This window comes from Chelonus insularis, unplaced genomic scaffold (genome assembly GCF_013357705.1).
Source record: "Chelonus insularis isolate UGA/USDA-ARS -01 unplaced genomic scaffold, ASM1335770v1 contig_179_pilon, whole genome shotgun sequence".
In the NCBI taxonomy this organism is placed as follows: Eukaryota; Metazoa; Arthropoda; class Insecta; order Hymenoptera; family Braconidae; genus Chelonus; species Chelonus insularis.
The window spans coordinates 20,203-41,659 of record NW_023276414.1 but is presented as its reverse complement, the minus strand read 5'-3'; the positions used below and the strand labels follow the sequence as shown (position 1 = coordinate 41,659).

The 21,457-nt window shown below is 28.2% G+C and overlaps 5 protein-coding genes across 7 annotated transcripts; 3 read left to right on the top strand and 2 right to left on the bottom strand.

Moving 5' to 3' along the window:
- Positions 1-251: 251 nt before the first annotated feature.
- LOC118064271 (replication factor C subunit 4) lies at positions 252-2,476 on the bottom strand. Of its 2 annotated transcripts, none has more exons than XM_035078753.1 (5): positions 2,164-2,476; positions 1,825-2,100; positions 961-1,354; positions 677-874; positions 252-429 (listed from the first exon to the last, which is right to left on the bottom strand). In XM_035078753.1, exons 1-5 carry the CDS (start codon positions 2,268-2,270, stop codon positions 337-339), a joined length of 1,068 nt encoding a protein of 355 aa, XP_034934644.1. In that variant the 5' UTR covers positions 2,271-2,476; the 3' UTR covers positions 252-336. The 2 variants fall into 2 exon arrangements, with proteins under 2 accessions (XP_034934644.1, XP_034934645.1); XM_035078754.1 differs by having other exon boundaries at positions 341-478.
- Positions 2,477-8,208: 5,732 nt separating this feature from the next.
- On the top strand, positions 8,209-9,486 carry LOC118064262 (uncharacterized). The gene is made up of 4 exons (XM_035078741.1): positions 8,209-8,355; positions 8,445-8,591; positions 8,664-8,813; positions 9,068-9,486. The coding sequence occupies exons 1-4, from the start codon at positions 8,272-8,274 to the stop codon at positions 9,248-9,250; spliced, it is 564 nt and encodes a 187-aa protein (XP_034934632.1). The 5' UTR covers positions 8,209-8,271; the 3' UTR covers positions 9,251-9,486.
- A 510-nt stretch (positions 9,487-9,996) lies between these two features.
- Positions 9,997-14,819, top strand: LOC118064261 (scoloptoxin SSD14-like). Its single transcript, XM_035078740.1, has 12 exons — positions 9,997-10,099; positions 10,176-10,491; positions 11,474-11,645; positions 11,732-11,856; positions 12,601-12,740; positions 12,828-13,060; positions 13,149-13,309; positions 13,458-13,678; positions 13,748-13,943; positions 14,010-14,175; positions 14,245-14,391; positions 14,475-14,819. The coding sequence occupies exons 2-12, from the start codon at positions 10,484-10,486 to the stop codon at positions 14,664-14,666; spliced, it is 1,761 nt and encodes a 586-aa protein (XP_034934631.1). The 5' UTR covers positions 9,997-10,099; positions 10,176-10,483; the 3' UTR covers positions 14,667-14,819.
- On the bottom strand, positions 13,392-18,774 carry mus201 (rad2 superfamily protein mus201). 2 transcript variants are annotated; one of them, XM_035078739.1, is made up of 4 exons: positions 18,661-18,774; positions 18,451-18,592; positions 18,199-18,374; positions 13,392-18,127 (listed from the first exon to the last, which is right to left on the bottom strand). In XM_035078739.1, exons 2-4 carry the CDS (start codon positions 18,536-18,538, stop codon positions 14,837-14,839), a joined length of 3,555 nt encoding a protein of 1,184 aa, XP_034934630.1. In that variant the 5' UTR covers positions 18,539-18,592; positions 18,661-18,774; the 3' UTR covers positions 13,392-14,836. The 2 variants fall into 2 exon arrangements, with proteins under 2 accessions (XP_034934630.1, XP_034934629.1); XM_035078738.1 differs by having other exon boundaries at positions 18,451-18,772.
- Positions 18,775-19,693: 919 nt separating this feature from the next.
- On the top strand, positions 19,694-21,391 carry Spx (Spliceosomal protein on the X). Its single transcript, XM_035078745.1, has 4 exons — positions 19,694-19,807; positions 19,887-19,970; positions 20,051-20,325; positions 20,411-21,391. The coding sequence occupies exons 1-4, from the start codon at positions 19,774-19,776 to the stop codon at positions 21,269-21,271; spliced, it is 1,254 nt and encodes a 417-aa protein (XP_034934636.1). The 5' UTR covers positions 19,694-19,773; the 3' UTR covers positions 21,272-21,391.
- Positions 21,392-21,457: the final 66 nt, after the last annotated feature.

The window sequence follows — 21,457 nt, the reverse complement described above, 5'->3', positions numbered from 1 at the left end:
ATTTATGTAGAATATTCACAAACAATATATAAATATAAAACAAGAAGATATCGTAGAAACACGATACAATTTTATAACTATAACATTCTTATGATAAGTAATTGATTGATCAATTGATTGATAATTAGTCTGTACATTTCGTGATTATTATACAACAATGATAGTTTTAAGTGGATTAAGTAAATGTTTATTGTTCCACAAATCGTCTTTTAATTGTAATTCAAAGTAAAATATAAAAAGAAAAAGATTTCTAGGATGTACTTGGCAACAGGCCTTATTTAATATTTTTACAACGATCATGTAAGAAAAATATAATATAAATAATCATGTGAAGAATCACGGTAATTTATTGGCCTGCATAATACTGCAGCATAAGTTTATCAACTGTATATATTCACTGCCACCTTCTAATAACCTGTAGGAACACTCCTAAAAATTGATACGTCATTAAAAATTGTTTTCATCCATCAGGAATTTACTACAAAAAATTAATTTTTTTTTAAATCTCATAGTTAAGCGATTTACTATCTATGAGAAAATATTTAAATTTATTGATTACATTAGTCGACTAGTAAATTAATTTTAGCCTAAAAATTTTTATTATTTTCTCATAGAGTTTAATTACTAAAAATGTACAAAGAATTACTGGTATAATTTAGATTTACTGGTAACTTACTCCGAGTTTTTCTCCGATATAAGCTTTTTGTTTATCTGTTAAATCATCTGACATTACGATTCTATGACTTAGTTGTTCTATTATTTGAGAAGTTGCATAAGCCTCCAGTAAAAAATCATCTACAAATTCCTCCACTTTACTAAAATCTTTTCCCTGACCTACTTCTAATAATTTGTTTAACCATTCATCTGGCACAACCTAAGAAAGTATTTAAAATTACATGAATGAAAAATATTGATAAATAAATGAAGTCAAAATAAATCTATTCGAGTTGAATTTTTTACCCCAGTAACTTCAATGACATCAGTAGTTGTGATTTCGGAGCTTGTTCCTTTTAACCTGGAAACGGATTGGAGAGAAGTAATTGCTTTACGCAAATCTCCTCCAGAAGCATCAACCAACTTTGTTAGTACATATTTATCACATTGAATGTTTTCTTCTTTCGCTATATACTCTAATTTTTCGATAATTTTCTCCTGGCCAAGTGGCTTGAATCGAAACTTAGTACATCGAGACGTTAAAGGTTCAATAATTCTTGACACATAATTACATATAAGACAAAATCGCGTACTGTGAGATTCTTTTTCCATAGTACGTCTGAGTGCAGACTGTGCAGCATGTGTCATACTATCTGCTTCATCAAGAATAACTATTTTAAAAGAAGGGCAAGGTTTGCCACTGAAAGATAATTTGTTTTTCGTAAATAAAATCAATTTTATACATTTATTTCTATTATTAACTTAAATTTAAACTCATTACGTGTAGTCTCAGAATTAAGGTGTTTTCATATGATTTAAAATCAAGAGCAACTGCATATCATGGAAACAGAATATATCTAATATTCAAAGTATTTTTTAAATTAAGTACTCAGAATATTTATTTGCTAATTTGAAACAAAATTCAAGGCTTAATAATTTTGTTATAACAGATGGAGCAAAATTAATATCTCGTTGGAAATAAAAGTATCAAATAATTTGATTGATACTCCTGAGACACAACGAGACTATCTCCATGACAATACAATGTTGTTCCGAATTAAATCTCAAACCTTTTACTAGAGCATCATTGACTATTTGTTGGACTATTACAAAAAGTAAATTTATGTACAAAATAATAAACAAATTTTATCATAAATACATAATACTTACTCTGGTCTTGTATTGGATGCTGTTAATTGAGAAAAAGACTTAACCTTATCTCTGATCACATCAATACCTCTTTCATCTGATGCATTCAGCTCTAAAATTCTATCTTTATAAATATTTCCAAATAATTGCCTAGCAGCTGCTAAAATTGTACTGGTTTTACCAGTACCAGGTGGACCATAAAATAGAAGATTAGGAAAATCTCCTCCAGACATGCATTGTCGGAGGACTTCAACAACTTCTCCTTGCTCTACGACATCATCTACAGTTCTGGGTCGACTGAAAAAGAAATTTACAATCATTTCAAAATTAATTACAATCAATTCTTTGATATATACACACTATTTTTCAACCCATGGGGGAGTTGGACCGGATTTCGTTTCCTTTAACTTTGAAGTTGAGGGCTTTTTCAAATCTCCTAATTTTCCAGTTTTTAAAAATGAGTGCATCTTTTTTAATACTGTTGGTAGTTGATAGATAATAAATGCCAAATATGTATATCGAAAAACTATTTAATAAATCCAAACATAAAAAAGTTAAAAAGATATATATTTCGACACTATAAAAATGTCAACAAGTGTAAAAATTTCTATTCTATTCTATTCTTTCCGCATCAGCGCTTGATAACACGCACGTCTTGTAGTCGAACCAGAAAAGAGAGACCGGGAGCGTGACATCCGTCCCCAATGAGATGTCAGTCAAAGGCATTTTTACAATCTTTTAAATTTAAATCTTTAAATGTATAATCTTACTGATTGTTAACCAAATTCTATGATGCCCAGATTTTTTATTTAATGATCATTTTAAAAATAAGCTTTATTCTTTTAATCTTTTAAAATTGGTTTTTTTTATTTTCAATCATTTAATATTCAATCAAATTATAAAAATTTTTCTTTTTTTAATGTTTATCATTTCGTTGAGCAGTCAACTTAAGAAATTAGGACTGGTAAGTTATCTTGCGTCGGTATAGTAGAAAAAAATTCAACTAGTGTCACTGTTTTCTAATAGATGACAGTAATTACACTGTTTTCAATCAAAAATTAAAAATGCTTATATGATTTTAAATTTTGAACTGTTTAATAGCAACTTTACTTACCAAAAATAAATATTAGATTGATCTTCTTGAAATGGAGCATAATTTTCTTCAAAACCAATTACTTATATCGATATTTTTTATCGTTAGAGATATACCACATCAAGTTATATTGAGTTAATTTCTTTACAATATCAATTACACAATTCAAAATAATAAAAAAATACTTTACTTTTAAATTGAATTTTTCTTCAATATATTTCCTTTTTTTGTTTCATCAATCATTTAAGTTACTGAATTACTTGCTATTTCTTCAGTTAGTTTGTGTTTTAATTGACTATCAGTAACACAGTCTTCTAGTATTATCGTAATTATAAATAAAATAAAATATATTATTTGTATCATTAATTTACGCTTAGTTTAACTTTTCTAATGAAGTTAGTTTCTTCCATCGTGTAATGAAATTTTTTAAACAGGTTTTTTTTCAATATAATTTTTATTTCAAACTCTTTTTTCATTAATGACATATTTTTTTAAAAACAAAATAAATTTTCACACAAATAAATTATATATTGAAGAGAAATAAAATTAAGATCCTATTAAATTTTTATTATTACTCAATTTAGTTCACACGACAATTAGTTTCAACACAAAAAAGTAATTTTTTGGGTAAATATTAAAACACATTTGTTATAATATCAATTTATATATAGGATGACATTGTCAGAATATTTGTAGGCAGTAGTTGAACGCACAAATATTCGACGGGAGCTGAGACAACGTGGCTCATAATTTGGAAGTGTAGATAACCAAAGTTAGAGAGATACACGCAAATGTAAATTTTCTTAAATATAAATAAAAGTTATACTTATAACTTCAGGAATGATTTTTGAATTCTTTAATTGACCCTGATTATTTTATTTTAAAATAATTGAATTGAGTAGTGATTTATATGAAAATTTATTAATAAATTTATATTCATATTATATTTATATTTAAATTCAGGTAAATTAAGGTATTCATTAAAAATACTGATTTATTTTTATAAAAACTTAAGTAATAAAACTTTTTTTTCGTTGCACGAAAATTGTTTATGTTTATTAAAGGAGAGAATAATACTGACATACATTATTTTTGAAGTTTTTCAACTTTTTAATAATTCAGTTTTCAAATTTTTTTCACTTGGATTACGTTATTACGCTAACATTAAGATAAAAATGTTATTATCATTAGATTATAAGCCTAAATATACTTATTTATGTAGTAGGAATTACATGACATTACATGAGCCAGAAAGAAGACTTTTCTCTGTATAAGCATTTTGAATTTTTTTTCTACTATACCGACGCAAGATAACTTACCAGTCCTAATTTCTTAAGTTGACTGTTCAACGAAATGATAAACATTAAAAAAAGAAAAATTTTTATAATTTGATTGAATATTAAATGATTGAAAATAAAAAAAAACCAATTTTAAAAGATTAAAAGAATAAAGCTTATTTTTAAAATGATCATTAGATAAAAAATCTGGGCATCACAGAATTTGATTAACAATCAGTAAGATTATACATTTAAAGATTTAAATTTAAAAGATTGTAAAAATGCCTTTGACTGACATCTTATTGGGGACGGATGTCACGCTCCCGGATTTTGCGGAGATCATCACTTCACTTGTCTCCGAGGTACTAGACTGACGAGACTAACGAGAGTTGTAGCTCACGTTGTAAAATACAGAGTTGTAGCTCTGGCTAAGAGGTTGTAGCCTTTTAGTTCCCCGAAGAGTTGAAGCTTTCCAAAAGTAGGACCTGGAGGGTTGTAGCCTTTCGGCCAAGAGTTGGTGCTCTTGGTGTTAGTTAGCAATCGAGAGTTGATGCTCACGATTTCGACCGTGTAGGAGTTGTAGCTCTTCGCTGACGAGTTGTAGCTCGTCAGTTATTTAGGCAAGGTTGAAGCCTTCCCTCTGAGAGTTGTTAGCTCTCAGAGTATCCCGGGTTGGGTTGTAGCTTGACCAATTAGGGGTTAGGTTTAGGGGTAGACATTTTTAGGGTGGGATTTTATGATATCAACTCTCTCTCCCTCGAATATAAAGGCATTTAAGTTAAAGTTTATTTGTAAAGCTGTACAATTGGAAATCTCGAATAGAATAAATATATGTTGTAAATTGTTTATATAATAAAGTTGGAATTGGATTTTAATTTGTGTTTAGAGGAATTACTTTGTAACAAATCCGCCATAGAATCCTGGGCCATAAAATTCGATAAGTTTTAAATTGGAGCGGGAATTTTCTTGAGGTTTCGCCTTAAGGAAATTTAGTCGTTACAAGACGACTCAGTGATTGTTGTAAAAGTTTCGGTAGAATTTTTTAGCGTTGTTTGACTAGTGACTTCTTTAAGAATAACTATAGATGATTGTGTTATGTAAAGTTGATGATTCTGTGTAACCATAACTAGTTATCGTGTTTCCATGGTTTCTTGACCAATATCTGTTATTATTTACTTCCATCAGGTTATTTAAGTAAATCATTTTTAAGACAGAGGTATCTGCCACATCTACTATGATTTTATAATTTTATATGAAAGAGAAAATTAAGAAATTAATATAATTATTCATATATTATAAATAAAAAATTGAAAAGTAGATTTTTATTTGAATAAGATAAACCGCCCTATTTCCGGATACCTATCTAATTCCGGACAGTCATTATTTTTGTTAACATTAAGCAATAGTTTACTCATAACCGAGAAAATATTGATGTGATTATATATTTTCATTTATATACTTCCTTATCCTGCTACGAAATTTCCAAATTATATATTTTTTATTTATAAAAAAAATAATTTTGGTCAGAAAGTCCCCCTGACGCTATCTATGGAACGCTCGTATGCTTAAAATCAGTATTGTGATAAATTGCAAATATTTTTCCTTTCAAGCGATTTGTAAAGGATATGTTAGTCGCTACTTAATCTCTGTCCTTCTATTTTGTGAATAACCACTCAAGTTTTAAATTTTTAACAATATTGCTCTTTAAAAAAATTTAAATATCGTGTCCGGAATTAGATAATGTAGAATTTATAAATTTTCCTTACCTTAAACTGTAATACTTTATATATATTTTGCTTATTGGAACAATTTTATTTTTTTTAAATAATTAAATAAATTATGTTTTTATGCAAAAGGTGTTATTAAATTTTCTCTCTAAGAGTGAAGTCCTAAATTTTCAAATAAAAAATATTTGAAAAAACTTCGGGTTTCGATAAGCCGGAATTAGGCGCAGACGTGTCCGGAATGAGATCGGAGTAAGTTTCCTGTCTGGAATTAGGGATATAAGTTCGTGGTCAATGGCACTGACATGAAGTTTAATTTAAAAATATTTAGATATGAATTAAAAAAAATTTTATTTTGTAAATTGATAATTTAATATTTTTATATTATTAAGATTATTTTTATATCACACTTCCGAAAATAATTTGTTTTTTTTGCACAAATTTCTGGTATAACCGCAGTCTAAATTGTGTTTAATCGAATAATTTATGCAAACGTGTCTAGCCATTTTTTTGATAAAAAAAAGTAAAATAAGTTGAATAAAGAAGACATTTGAAATAGATTTTATTTATTGATAATGATTAACATTATTGACAACCGAGGTCAATAAAAAATGGTTGTTAATAACTTCATATGACTCTAAACAATTGTATATTGTTTATAACAATAGTAATTTTTCATGAGTAAAAAAGCTAAAGATGACAAAATTATAGATTTTAATTGATGGGAAATTCGTTATCAGTGCACATACTAAGCCTAGACCTATTTTCATATTTTCAGAATCAAAAAATAGGTCTGAGCACACTTTGTCTGTGCTAACACGACGAACCTCCCATTAGTAATTGTTTATAACAAATTTAAATAGTTATAATCAATGTTTGTTGAAAGCATCCGAATCCATGTGATATACACATTACTTAATCAATGAATACAATTTTTAATTGTTTATAACAAATTCGTATTGTTATAAACAATGTGTAATTGTTGAAAGTCATATTTGGTTGTGAACAATAATGTCTAGTCACTATCGACTCAATTTTCAAATGAAATTGTTATTGTTTGACTTAAAAGTGCTTTAAATAGCTAATCTTTTCATTTTTTATTAATTATTTTGTCATAAAAAAAAACGGCTAGACCGAATTTGTTCAAATTTTACTCCGATCTTCTTTATGATAATATCCTTTGAATTAATTTTGGTTGAAGTCGATATCTTAATCCGTTCTTGAGATATCGAAAACGAAAAAAATTCTGACGTCCATACATACATAAAAAATTGGTCAGTATGCTTGCAAATACCATGAAACGTGAAGATATGATGAAAATTCAAATTTCACCAATCGACCCAATTTCAATAACTTCCTAATGGGAAGTTAATAAAAACCACATATCAGATAGATGAATAATCCGGAATATTGTATTCAATTTTAAATTATAATTTAGAATAAAATATATTCCCGGGAAAAAATAAAGTAAATTTACACAGATCCACATTATCGCCGTTTCTTAGATCTAATTTGATCTGCTTATATCTAAAAAAACTCAAGAAAATTTGATCTAAGTTAATCTATGTATATCTAGTGAGATCACTCTATATCAACACAAATTGCTTTATGTTTATGGAGATCTCCATTGATCTTGATGATAAAAAAGTATTTAATACATCTACAGAAATTACAGAAGATTTAAAGTGATCAAAACAGATATAAACAAAACAAAGTAGATCTAATTGTACCAAAAAATAGATTAATGCAGATCTATTTTATTTTTTGTCGGGTTTCATATCAATAAGCTATTTATTGCTCAATTTTTAGTGTATATACTGACTATGTAGTGTAGCATAAAGTTTTCTTATTAATTGTGATATTGTTAAAAAAACTTTCAAATATATTTTTTCAAAAGATTATATTCAGATTTTTTTGTTATATGCTATTTTGTTATTTAATAATAAATCATAATTCCTAGGAACATTACAGTTGTAAGTAAGTACAAAATAATTTTTTTGTAACGTATATCGTTGAATTATATAAGTTTTCAGTTTATTTTTTAAAAAAAATAGTTTTCTTTTAATTCTATGACTCTGATTTTATCATTGAAGAATGTGATTTACAAAAATATCAATACGGAAGTTCTATATTGTTAGAAAGATGTTCTAGAGAAAAAAATTAGTTCTAGTATAATTATTGACATAACATTGTTCACGATTTAAAAATATTTTTGCAACAATGTTTCTAGATTGGTAGATAATAATATTATTCAATTAAACATGACATAATAGTAATTAGTAATGATTATAACATGTCAATCAATGACTGTATCAATCTATATAAAATGGGTAATCTTATCGGAACATAAGTTTCTTCTATCCACTGAATCAATATGGTTTTCCAAAAGTTAGCTATAGTTTTTGCTGTTTTCAATCTTTTTATTGGCAATGCACTTGGAGATGTTTCAATTCCAGGAGTAAGTTCAAATATTCTTAATTTCAAATACGTTAGTTCATAAGAAAGTTGTTAAAACAACAAATTTTCAATTAGTATAATTTTTTGTAGCCTAAAGAAAAATTTAGGATTCATTCGGTTACAATTAATGAGATACCAAATGAATACTTTGCATATGCTAATATTACGATTAATCCTGGAAACTTTTCTTCTACAACACACGTTCAAATAATTAAAACATTACCAGAAGATTTAATGGTAAACTGAAGTTGTATTCATAATTATTAATTTGTTCCTTTTTCAAATTAATCATCAAATTTAAATACTTAGCTGAAAGTAATCCTCAAATATCAAGGACAAGATATACCTCCACTCGAATTCTTGGTTTGCCCTGGCATGTACGATAAAATATATGTAGATGATGTGGTATCTAAAGGATTGCCAAAAGAAACCTTTCCACACAATTGTCCAATCACTCCAGTAAGAATGATAAAATACATTATTTCTTCGAATGAATTATAAGTCCAGTCAATATGCTTTGAAAAAGGCCGAAAATTAAAAGTAAAATCGATTAGTGTTCAACGGACTTTCAATTTTTGCTCTTTTTTAAACCATATTGACTGGACTATTTATCCTATTTATTCTCGAATAATTTATTTATCTTGAATTGCTTTAATTTTCAATAACATAGATTCATATTCGAACTTTCGTTAATTTTGTGATAAACATTTCAGAATATCTTAATAGTGAAAGAATGGTCATTCCCACACTATAAAATTCCGCCCGGTACTCCACCTGGTCCAGTTATAGTAAATGTTTATCTGTCCGTACAAAGTACTAATGAAGTTATTTTTCATCTTTATTCTGAAGGCGAAGTCATAATAGCAGATATGCCCAATGCTTTTCCAGGAAAATAACTAATTTAGAAGATTATTCATTAATATGGTGATGTAACAATTAATGACATTAATGAATATAAAATATTTAACGGTTAAATAAATATATTATAATATTGGAAGTCAAATGAGGATCCTATTTTACTGTAGAAAAAAAATGATTTTTTATTCATAAAAATGTATTAATAAGATGTACGTGTAAGGGAACGTGAGGTAAAGTGGAACACTCAGAAAGAACGTAAATCAACAAATTAACTATTATATTAACCGATGTTAGTAATTTTTAATGCATTAATGAATTGAAAAATTAATAAACAAAAAGTGCAATAAGAACTTTGAAATTTATTTTAATAAATTAGTATATTTTCTTGAGTGTTTCATTTTGCTCCTGTTTTCTATTTTAACCTCCCTTCCCCTACATTTATTAATAAAATGTATATATATATATATATATATAATAATATAACATTTATAATATATATAAATTAGTCTAATCTGTATTAAATACAATAACAAAAATTATTATTATATTCCATAAACAATTTAAATATTTTTTATCGTTTCCTGTAAAATTTGTTTATTATGGAAATAGGACCTTTTGAACACACTTCAAATAATTTATTTTAAACATCCCTCCTTTTGAAGAAATTCTATGCTTGTAGCGCCTCTATTGGTAAATATCTAGCATAATTTTTTTATCAACAGAGAGTATAGTATGTATGTATCTTTAAATTCAAATTCCATATTTGTAAAGTTTCTTTGATACATAATTTTATATTCAAGTCATTTCAATAACGTTCGAACAACTGTGACCGAATTATTTATGTTTGAAAAGTTTTTCATGTATAAAGAATAATTCGAAGATGAATGGTTTGTTGACTTTATTGCACACTGCACATCAATTATAGATTAGTTAACATTTAATATTTTAAAGATAAATTTTTAGAATCCGATCACTTTCTACAATGTAAAAACTTAGTAAATATATAAACGTTGGAAAATTTTGTCTTGTTTTATCTTCTTAAGATAAAGAATGATCCAAAAATAATCATCCTCTTCTCGTAATGTACACAGCATGATCACTATGACAGGAAATAGCTGACTTTTGTTAGGAAATAGTGGGAGCTGCTATATGAATTGTGAATAGCACTGTACGCATCAGTGTACCAAGAAATATACAAATCAGTGATCACTATAAGTAATATTAGTTTTCTTGTTGCTTGTACATTAGTAACGTCCACCGATTGCTCTACAATGTTTGGGTTTGTACATAATTAAATCAATTCAATGAAAATTTTATTGTATTTACCGAGTATCTTTATATGCATATAATTAAAAAAATTTTTTTGGCTATTTTATTTTTATAATTCAATTTTATGTACATAAATTATAAAATGTAATTGAAAATAATTATTTACACTCACAATAGTCATATTTTATTTGCATGTAATAATACTTTTTTCATGATTTCTGTTAAATCTTCTACTTAATTAGCCACTATTATTATTTTTTTTTTCTTTATTAAAGATCAACAATTTACCTATTTCTTAACAATAAATCGTAACTTATTTGAACTCATGTGAATTCGAACTTTTTGATGTATTACTTATTAGTGCATGTGTAGTTTATTATTTAGTCATTGACAAAAAATTTATTCTGTTAAAGATTTGAATTTATCGAATTAGTAGCATGAAATTTCAAACAAAATAAAAATAAACATTGATTTAAAGTTACTTATTCATGAAGAAGTTTGGAAATTTCTCATTATTGACCCATTAATTATGATTGATCAAATTCTTTATCTTAATGACAAATCACAATATATGATAACAAAGATTAATGACATACTAGAAAAATGTTTTTTATTTTAGTATCATTATTTACTTGAGTCTTTTTATAAACATTAAAAAGTTTCAACTGTTAATAATGTATTAAAGTACTTTTAAAACATTTTACTTGAAAAAATATTGAAATAATGAAAATTAACCATAAATATTATCATTTTTCGTAAGAATTTAAGATTAATGATAAAAAATTTATGTCATTATACACTTAATCGTTTCAAGCACACTGTAATTGCTAACAATTAACACCAATTTAATGATACAGCTCCAAACGAATTATATACACTGTATTGTATTTCCTCTCATATTATTTCACTGTGTAGAAATCATAAAACTTATGTAATCTGATGTAGATTGTATATCCAATTGTTTAAGATTTGTTTTTTTTTTTTTTTTATAGGCGTTATAAAAAAGCAGTAATTGGAGTAGGAATTGTATTATTTTTATCGATAATCATCGCGGTAATTTTATTAAAGACTGGTATATTAGATGATGATGATGATGATAATTTATTGACAAAGTCATGGGGTAAAAAATTGATTAGTAAATCTTATCTAGGAAAATTTCAAAAGGTTATTAATTTTATTTACGTATTTATTTAATTTCAAAATAAGAAATGATTAAATTATTGAAAATATCTGAATGAAAAACTATTTAGGCTGCAGTATCATCAAATGGAGAAGAGTGCTCAGACATAGGGAATGGTATACTTAAAAAAAATGGTTCAGCTGTTGATGCTGCAATTTCAATGTTATTGTGTGAAGGAGTTTCATCACTTCACAGGTTTAGTATTTTAAATTACAACATTTATGTAAATTTTTTTTCATGATTCATTGATTAGAAACTCGTTAAAGATAAAAATAATTGCGTAAAACAATTTTTCAAGAAACAAATATGCATAATATTTAATCACTCAAGTAATATTTAAAAAACTCATAACACATTTAAATACAAAAGTCCATTTGATAAATGTAATATAGATAGCTGTTTGTAAACATAGTAGATAGATGGAGAAAAATTCATAATTAGCATAATTTAATTGTTACGTAGACATTGTTAGATAATCATCTGATTTTAAATAAAATTTACAAAAGTCATTAAACGCATTTCTATTCTTTAAATTATATTTTGGTTTAAAAATATTTACAATCACGATAAATTATGTTTGCTTATTTTTGCAAAATTTATACACTTAAATTAAATAAGATTTCATTTAGCATACATAAATCAGTAACAAAATAAAAAATTTTTATAGTTACTTCATTTTTTTTTTATCTTTTGAAATACATTTTGTTAGTTTCTTTTATCTCACATATCAAAATAAATACTATAAAACCTAAATTGCGGTTTCTACGTAAACTAAGAGCGATCATAATTTAATAATTAACGGCTTGAAATAAGAAACATTCTTGTTCTTTTTTTAATTTATCCTATTGAAATGATTAATGTTAAGTATAATAATAAAACATTTTAGTAACTGTATTTGGCTTATCAGTCATTTAAATGGAAAATATTATTTAATTATAGTTCAGGATTAGGAGGTGGTTTTTTAATGACTATTTGGGATGCAAAAAATAAAACAGCAGTATTTCTTGATGCAAGGGAAACTGCTCCAAAAAATGCTACAAAAGATATGTTCAATGGTAATGCTGCAGCATCACGATTTGGTAAATAGAATCAAAAATCATTTTTTTTTAAATGATTAAAAACAAAATTAAATATGAAAATTATGTTTTTCATTCTCTAAACCATAGGTGGAATGGCTATAGCAGTTCCTGGAGAATTAGCAGGATATTGGGAAGCTCATCAACGTTACGGCAAACTCCCTTGGAAAGAATTATTTTTACCTGTTATCGAACTTTGTGAAAGAGGTGCTTTAGTAAATCCTTATCTTGAAAGATCATTAAAATCCAAGTTACAAGACATATTAGCAGAGCCTACTCTTGCCGATATCCTTATTGATCCAAATACTAATTCTACTTGGACCGTAATATCTCTTATTTATATTTTATATTATACATTCTTATAGATTGTTGTTCATTTTACAATAATAATTTATTTTGTGCCATTTCTAGTCAGGAAAAAGAATAAAACGACCTCAGCTAAAAAAAACTTTGGAAATGATTGCTGACAGTGGTAAAGATATATTCTATGATGGAATAATTGGAGAAGCATTGGTACGAGAAATACAACAGATGGGTGGAATTATAGAAATGGATGATTTGAGAAGTTATAGGTATAATTAGTGCATTTAATGAACAAATTATTATAATGATAATATCAATATGTTAAAGAATGTTTAGAATTTGTCACCATTATTTTGGTATATAATAATAAAAAATATATATTTTTATTTATTTCATCAACTGAAAAATAATTTACAGAGCATTATGGAAAAATCCTATTTCATCAAAAATTGGTAAACACATTGTACACACAGCAGCTTTACCAGGTTCTGGAGTTATCTTAGCATTTGCTTTAAATGTTTTGGAAAGTTTCGTCCCGACTGCTAATGAATCTGTTTTTTATCAGCGATTTGCAGAAACTTTTAAATGGGCATTTGCAAAACGAACAGAGCTCGGAGATGATAACTTTGTTAATCTCAGTATGTTAAAGAATTTATCATTAATCAAAGTGTAAAACATAAATTTAATCAAGAGCATTTTATTTGTAGCAAGTTTAATGAAAAACCTTACCTCCAAAACCTATGCTGACGAAGTACGCCAAAAAATTCTCGACAACTGGACTAGTACTGATCCTAAATATTATGGAGCCATTACTCATACTCCTGATGATTTTGGAACTGCTCATATTTCTATTTTAGCATCAGATGGATCAGCAGTCTCTGCAACTTCAACAATCAACCAAGTGTACGATTTAATTTTATTTAAATAAAAATATAATTTTAAAAATTTACAATAATCTTGGCGATATAGTCTAGGAGCAATGAAACGATCTCCATCAACCGGAATTATTTTCAACGATGAAATGGATGATTTCAGTTCTCCAAATATCATTAATAGTTTTGAATTACCACCGTCTCCAGCCAATTTTATTGCACCAGGCAAAAGGCCATTGAGTTCAATGGTTCCAACGATTATTGTAAGTTATAAAACATTTTAAAATATTTATTTTTCAGTAATAAATTAAATTGAATATTTTTTCCAATAGACTGATGATAAAGGTGAAGTTCAATTAGTTGTCGGAGCTGCAGGCGGTACAAAAATTACAACCGGAGTTGCTTTAACAATTGTATTAAATCTATGGACAGGATATACTATTAAAGAAGCTATTGATGTTCGAAGACTACATCATCAAGTAGAATGATTTTTATTATTTAACATTTTTTTTAAGAAAAAAATTATAAAACATAATTATGGTGATTATTTTAATTATTTTAGCTATTACCAATGAGGATTGAAGCTGAACCAAACTTCCCTTCTGCAATATTAAATTACTTAAAAAGTATTAATCACACTATTGAGCACTATGTTGGAATAGGAAGCGCAGTAACCGCAATATCAAAATTAAATCACCCCGGAATTACAGCAAATGCTGATTATCGACGATACGGATCTGTTGCTGGCTGTTAATGATATATAAAGAAATTTGTTTTACATTTTTATATACGTAAAATCCGCTTTATTCCATTTATTCAATTCTATTCATTTATTGTTTTTAATTGTTTATTATAGAGAATATATTTTTCCACAATAATTGGTTTAATAAATATTTATGAAAATTTATTAATAATAAGTGCTACTCAATTACTATCACTACTACTCTCTGAAAGTTTAGCCTCTTTTTTTATGATATTTTTCGGTCGACGCACTAGTCTTTTTCTTGTTTTCTTTTTTCCCTGAGTAGATTTTCTAAACACTTCAATAGCTTTCAATTTTTTCTGTAGTGCTTCAGTTTTATCTTTTTCCCTTTGAGGTATACATTCATCTCTTTTTTCATTTTGTTGAACGTTGAACTTTGTTTCCAATAATTCAGTATTTTTTTTATAATCTTCAAAAATTTCTATACTTGTTTCAATAGTTTCAATATTTTTTTTATTTGCTGATTGTTTTTTTGGTTTTTTTTTAACTTTTTTTTCTATTTCATCATTAGAATCATCATTTTTCGAATCTTCATTTTCATCGTCCTCTTTCCCCATCATTTTCACTGCTTTCTGAACTCTTTTACTTAAATTCTGCTTAATAGCTCGCGGAACGGTTTCTATTTTAAAGTAATTTAATAAATTTTTCTGTGATTTATCATTCAAAAATTTCTTCATAACAGGACCCATAACTTCTTCGAATTTAATTTTAGTCCAACCAAATTTTTCTCTAGTATAATCACTTAAAAGAACAACATTTGGTTTACTCCAACTGAAAGGTTCTGTGCTCTCATCGACAGAAGGAAAAAGGTATGCCTGAGCAACAGCCTGACTTGGAAATCCTAAATCGACTGTAATATTTTTTAATTTATTTCTTAAAGTAGTTCTTCCAGGTGCTGCTATTTTCCCTGCTCTTAACCATGTAGCAAAATTAATTAATCCTTGAAGTATATCATCACCTTCAGATGGAAAGTTGGCCAAAATTTCAAGTGCTGTAACAGGACCAATTCCTGGAATTCCTAGTGTATAATCACTTCCAACTAGTAAAGCTAATTGAATCATTTGCGGTCTCGTAAGCTTGAAATGATGTTCAATATCTTTAATCAGGTACTGCATAACTTTTTTATCATTATTGAAGAAATTTTTATAGACACAACGACCACCAAACAGCCAAATATCAGAATCATCTGTAATTGTACCATCTGTTAAGTTAAGAAGTTCTAGATAAGCACATTGAGCTTCAGCTTCTTGAGGTGCTATAACATATGGAATTCCAAATAAACGGAGGAGTTCTTGTGCTTCACTACGCATTTGTTCTGTTACTTCTGTAGCTTGTCTTTCTAATTTTCCAATATTTTCTACTAATTCTTGATGTTCATCTTCTAGTTGTGATCTCATATCTAAAAGATCCTCCTCTTTATCTACTTTAGTCAGTATTTCAGCTTCATCATTTTTTAATTTTGTTATGATTTGTTCAACTCTTTCTGATGGTTTTTTTTCTTGTATTAACGTTTCTGAAGAACTTAATTGACTAAAAGTAGATTTGATGGTTATCAAATTATTAATGGGTGACACATTTTCTGAAGATGTGAAATTACTTTTACGTATTTCTTTTGCATTAATCATCTCTTCAGATAATATTTGTTGTTTATTTATTAAGTTGATTAGTGGATGCTCATTGTTATTAATATTTACAATTGGTTTAATATTTGTTGGACTTGAATTATTTTTCGAATCAACAGAAATATTAGCCGATACTTTTATAACAGTTTCAGGTACATTTTTATTTTCTTTTTCATGGTTTAAAAACTCTTTACCTATTAATTGTACTTTATTTGATTGTTGAATCAAGCTTTTTTCATTAATCAAATTAAAATTGTTCCTGTTAGAATCATTTGTTATTGTTTTGTTTATTTCGAATTTTTCTTCTATTAATGGATTTAATTTTTCTATTTTTAAATCATCGAAATAATTATTTTGGAGTAATTCACTACTTTTATAATTTTGTGCTGATGAATTCAACTTTATATTTTTTAAAAATTCTGAAGACTGTTCTTGAAATGATAGCTCTGATAAACTATTAAACTCGGTTGGTTCTGTTTCGAAAATATCAGCAAAGATATCTTCTTCATTATTTGGTTTTTCATCTGTTTTTACAGTAATTTCTATTTTTTTATTTTGAAAAATATCGGGAATAGGTACATCTGTTACTTCAACAAAATCTTCTGAATCTGATTCACTGCTTATAGCAGTTTTGTTTTCAAATGGTGGAGATGATTTTTGTTTTATTCTTTCTATTTGTTCATCATTATCTTGTGCACTATCTGAAGAATTTATTTCTTCTTTTATTTGAATCATTTCTTCAATAGTTTCCAAACATGTTTCTGAATCTACTCTTGCTCTTTTATTATGTGCAAATATTTTCTTATTCTCTATAATTACTCGCTTTCGTTTTGATCGTTTTGTTTCTGTATTTTTAGCAGTATTGTTCATCATTTCTTTATTTTGTTGAATAAATTCAAGAATTTTTTCCTGTGAAAGTCCAGATTGTGCTTGCATGTAAGCTAACACTGGATTAGATGATTTGCTAAAAAATTTTTTTATAATCGGAGATTCTACTACCTTATTAACGATTTTTAATTCTGAATCCCACTCATCATCAAGATCGTATTCATTGATATTTTCAATCAAAGAATTAGATTCTTCGGGAATGGCAGATAATTGTGCATGAGTTGTAATATTTTTTGAACAACTAGGTTGATTTAAATCTGTAAGAATATTCTCAAAATTCTCTTGATTTGATTTTAAGTTTGTTGGATCATTGATGTAGATCACTCTAGATGTACTATTAGAAGCTATTCGAAAAACTTTATCATTCCTTTTTGTATCAACACCTTGATCGATCATTAACTTTTCTAGTTCTTCCAAAGTAAGAGTTTTTCCTCCCATTTCACGTTCTGCAGCTTCAAGACTTTCCTGAACTTGCCTTCTTTTTAACAATCGTTTCATTTGGAAACCAGAAAATTGTTGTGAATCTTCAGGCATCTCATGCAATCGTCCCCACGAATTTTGTTTTCTAGTTTCTTTTAAATCTGTTAATATATCGTAACGAACATCAGCTGGTAATGATTTAAAATCATCAGTATTTACATCAACGTTATGAATATTTCCTTTCCATTTTACTTGTTTACGAGGACTTAATTCAATGGTATTATCAGAGTCATTTGAATCATGATCTTCCGTTAAATTACTTGATAATTCAGGAAGTTTAAATATATCATCAACTCGTTTGATATTGCTATTTAAAATATTTGTAGTTGATTGTTCTTTTTCACTAACCTGTTTTGCTAAAACTCCTTTGACTAATGAGTGTTTCATCAAATTATGCAACAAATCATTTTTCATTTTTTCAGCTGTTCCAGCTAATTGTGCTTTATGTTTTTTTCTTGCAGCCTGAAACAGTTTTGACGAATTTATCATAAAAATTTATAAAAATAAAGATATTGATAAATTTTTTTACTCACAATTGTATTTTTCTTTAATAATGGAACTCCTCCATCGAAAATGAATACTGGTTTTATTTTGAAATATAACAGTTTGCATATACGATTGTATAAACCTAATAAATGAGCATTTGGAACAGCATGACCTCGACGATCTTGATATCCTTGTAATACCTGATAGATCCAAATTGATATATCTAAAAATAAAAATGAATTAAAATTACAATACATTAAGAACATATATTTTATTTAATCAAAGTAAATTATTAATACCAATTGCTAAAATTTTTCCTTCCAATGTTTCTACAGGCACCGGCTTTCCTGAAGCATCAATTAATCTCCATAATCCTGTTACTCCCATGATTATCGAATACCAATTAATACTATTTTTAAAGCCATTTGATTTTATTTTGCACTATTTATTGAAAAAATAATTCACTGATCAGAAAAAAATCTAAATACATAGAAAACATTTGATTTTACCGAGAGAGAAAAATTTAGAGTCCCTTCAGATAGAGTCTGGCAAGATAGAGTCGGGCAGGACTAAAGTCCCTTAAGTTCTGAGGGAAATTCAGGCAGAACTCAATCAATATGGCGTTATCTTGCCGAACTCTGTCTTAAGGGACTATATAGAAAAATTGATACCAATCTGACCTCTATATTTAAAAATATAAACAAATTTTGTACCAATGTTTGCTCTGTATTATCGGCATTACTATACTTCCTTTTAAAATCACGCAGATGCCTAGAGATGCAGGATGACCGTCATTTATGATTATGGTCACAGAACGGTCATACGACCGTCATGTGACTGACTGTCTCAAATGATCGCCGGTTTTGAAATGCCAATTTACCCTCAGGAATTTTTTGGTCACAAATTTGGTCATCTGCATCTAGCTAGATGAGTTGGACCATAATGTAAAATTCGGTCACTTATAACGGAGTGGTCATCAATTTGGTCATCTGTATCTAGCTCGATGGTATAAGACAAAATGTACTAAATACTAAAACTTGCAAAACCTTCTGAACAATGTACTGGTTCTTGTTTCTGGTCCGAAGGATGTAGATCATTGCTTTGTACTTGTGATAACTGTAAAAAAATGTATGAAGAACAACAGGTTTCATTTCTGCTTAATCCAGCTGATAGTGTGCAAGCTTATGACGAAGCTGGAAAATTACAAAGCTCAGAATCTCAATGGGGAAAAGGAATGAAGGCACTTGCTTCTCTTAATCACGTTCAACAAGTAAATGCTAGTGAAGAATATAACAATATGAAAGAAAGATTGAAAGAATATCTTCAAAAAAACGACTTGACTGTGCAATAAGAAAATCAACTTATTCATATTCAATACTAATAGTTTTAGAATAATTTATAATTGAAACATCTATTTTTTAAGCTTATTGATATATTAAATTTCTAATATTATTTTATTTACATACCTCGCGTTATGTTACGTTACAATTCAAAATATAAATAATTGTCGATAAAATGGATATAGGCTACTAGAGTGTCATACAACTATCCGTTAGATGTCGCGACTAATCCGGTGGTCGGTCATATTAGTGATGGTCAGCTGACGGTCGTATACCACAAGAATGGCAGCCGGCCCGATTGCTGAACGTAATCAAGGTAAAAAAAATCATATTTTTTAAATTATTTTTGACCTAAATTTTTATAAAAAACCTTGGTAATTTATTTAATAAATTAGATGCTACTATTTACGTTGGTGGTTTGGACGACAAAGTCACCGAATCTCTTATGTGGGAGTTATTTGTTCAATCTGGACCCGTTGGTAAGTATTTTATCTTAGTTTATCAACAAACTATTAGATCAATTATTAGAATAAATAAATGATATATTTTTTATTTCTAGTTAATGTACATATGCCAAAAGATCGAGTGACTCAAATGCATCAAGGATATGGATTTGTTGAATTTATGGGCGAAGAAGATGCTGATTATGCGATAAAAATTATGAATATGATAAAATTATATGGTAAACCGATTAGAGTTAATAAAGCTAGTGCTCATCAAAAGAATTTGGATGTTGGTGCCAATATTTTCATTGGAAATCTTGATCCAGAAGTAGATGAAAAACTTTTATATGATACATTTAGTGCTTTTGGAGTGATTCTTCAAACACCTAAGGTATTTAAATATTATATAATAATTATAGAATATTTACAAGATAAATTAACTGTATTGATATAATTTATTAACTTATTATTCATAGATAATGCGTGATCCTGAAACTGGTAATTCTAAAGGATTTGCTTTCATAAATTTTGCTTCCTTCGATGCATCTGATGCAAGTATAGAAGCTATGAATGGCCAATACCTTTGCAATCGTCCAATTTCCGTTTCATACGCATTTAAACGTGATGCTAAAGGTGAAAGACACGGTAGCGCTGCAGAGCGACTTCTTGCTGCACAAAATCCTTTAAGTCAAGCTGACAGACCACATCAACTGTTTGCTGATGCTCCACCATTAGCTCCAATGCCAATGCCTAATACTGGAATGCCAACTCATCAACCAAATGTTCAAAATCATCATCCAGCTCATCATATAATGCATCCTGGAATGGTAGTACCACCACCACCACCTCCATCAACACCATTAACAGCAATGGGACATCATCCAACACCACCACCAGTACCTGCACCGCCTCCAAGTGGATTTCCAGCTGCAAACATTCCTGCACCTCCTCTTCCACCTATGGCTGCAACACACCCACCTTTACCGCCTGGTATGCCACCACCATTACCGCCAATGCCTGTTGTACCAACAACTCAAGGTCAAGGTCATCGTATGATTGCACCGCCACCACCGCCACCTCCACCTTCTCACTGGCCCGGAAATCCACAGTTTTCTCAAACTTCTATGCCATCAAATATGCCTACTAATCAATTTGGACAATTTCAACCGCCACCTCCTAGACCTCCACCACCAACATGGAGGCATCCTCCACCACCTCCTGTAACGCAACCAAATGCCCCGTTACCTCCTACACAAGCTTCTACTCAATTTCGACCGCCGTTTCCTCCACGTGGACCTCCACCACCACCACCACCACACGATGGTTCTCAATATTAAGGTGACTGAATGAATATTTTCATCTAAAATTTCATTTTTTTTAAAACAAAGTGTACCTAACTTGAAATATTTGTAATTTGAACAAAATTGATGACAAAGAATACATAATAAAAAATTTAACATCTTTCGAATTCATTTACCGTTTTTCAAATGATTTTATAAATACTTATTTGAATTTTGTGAAAA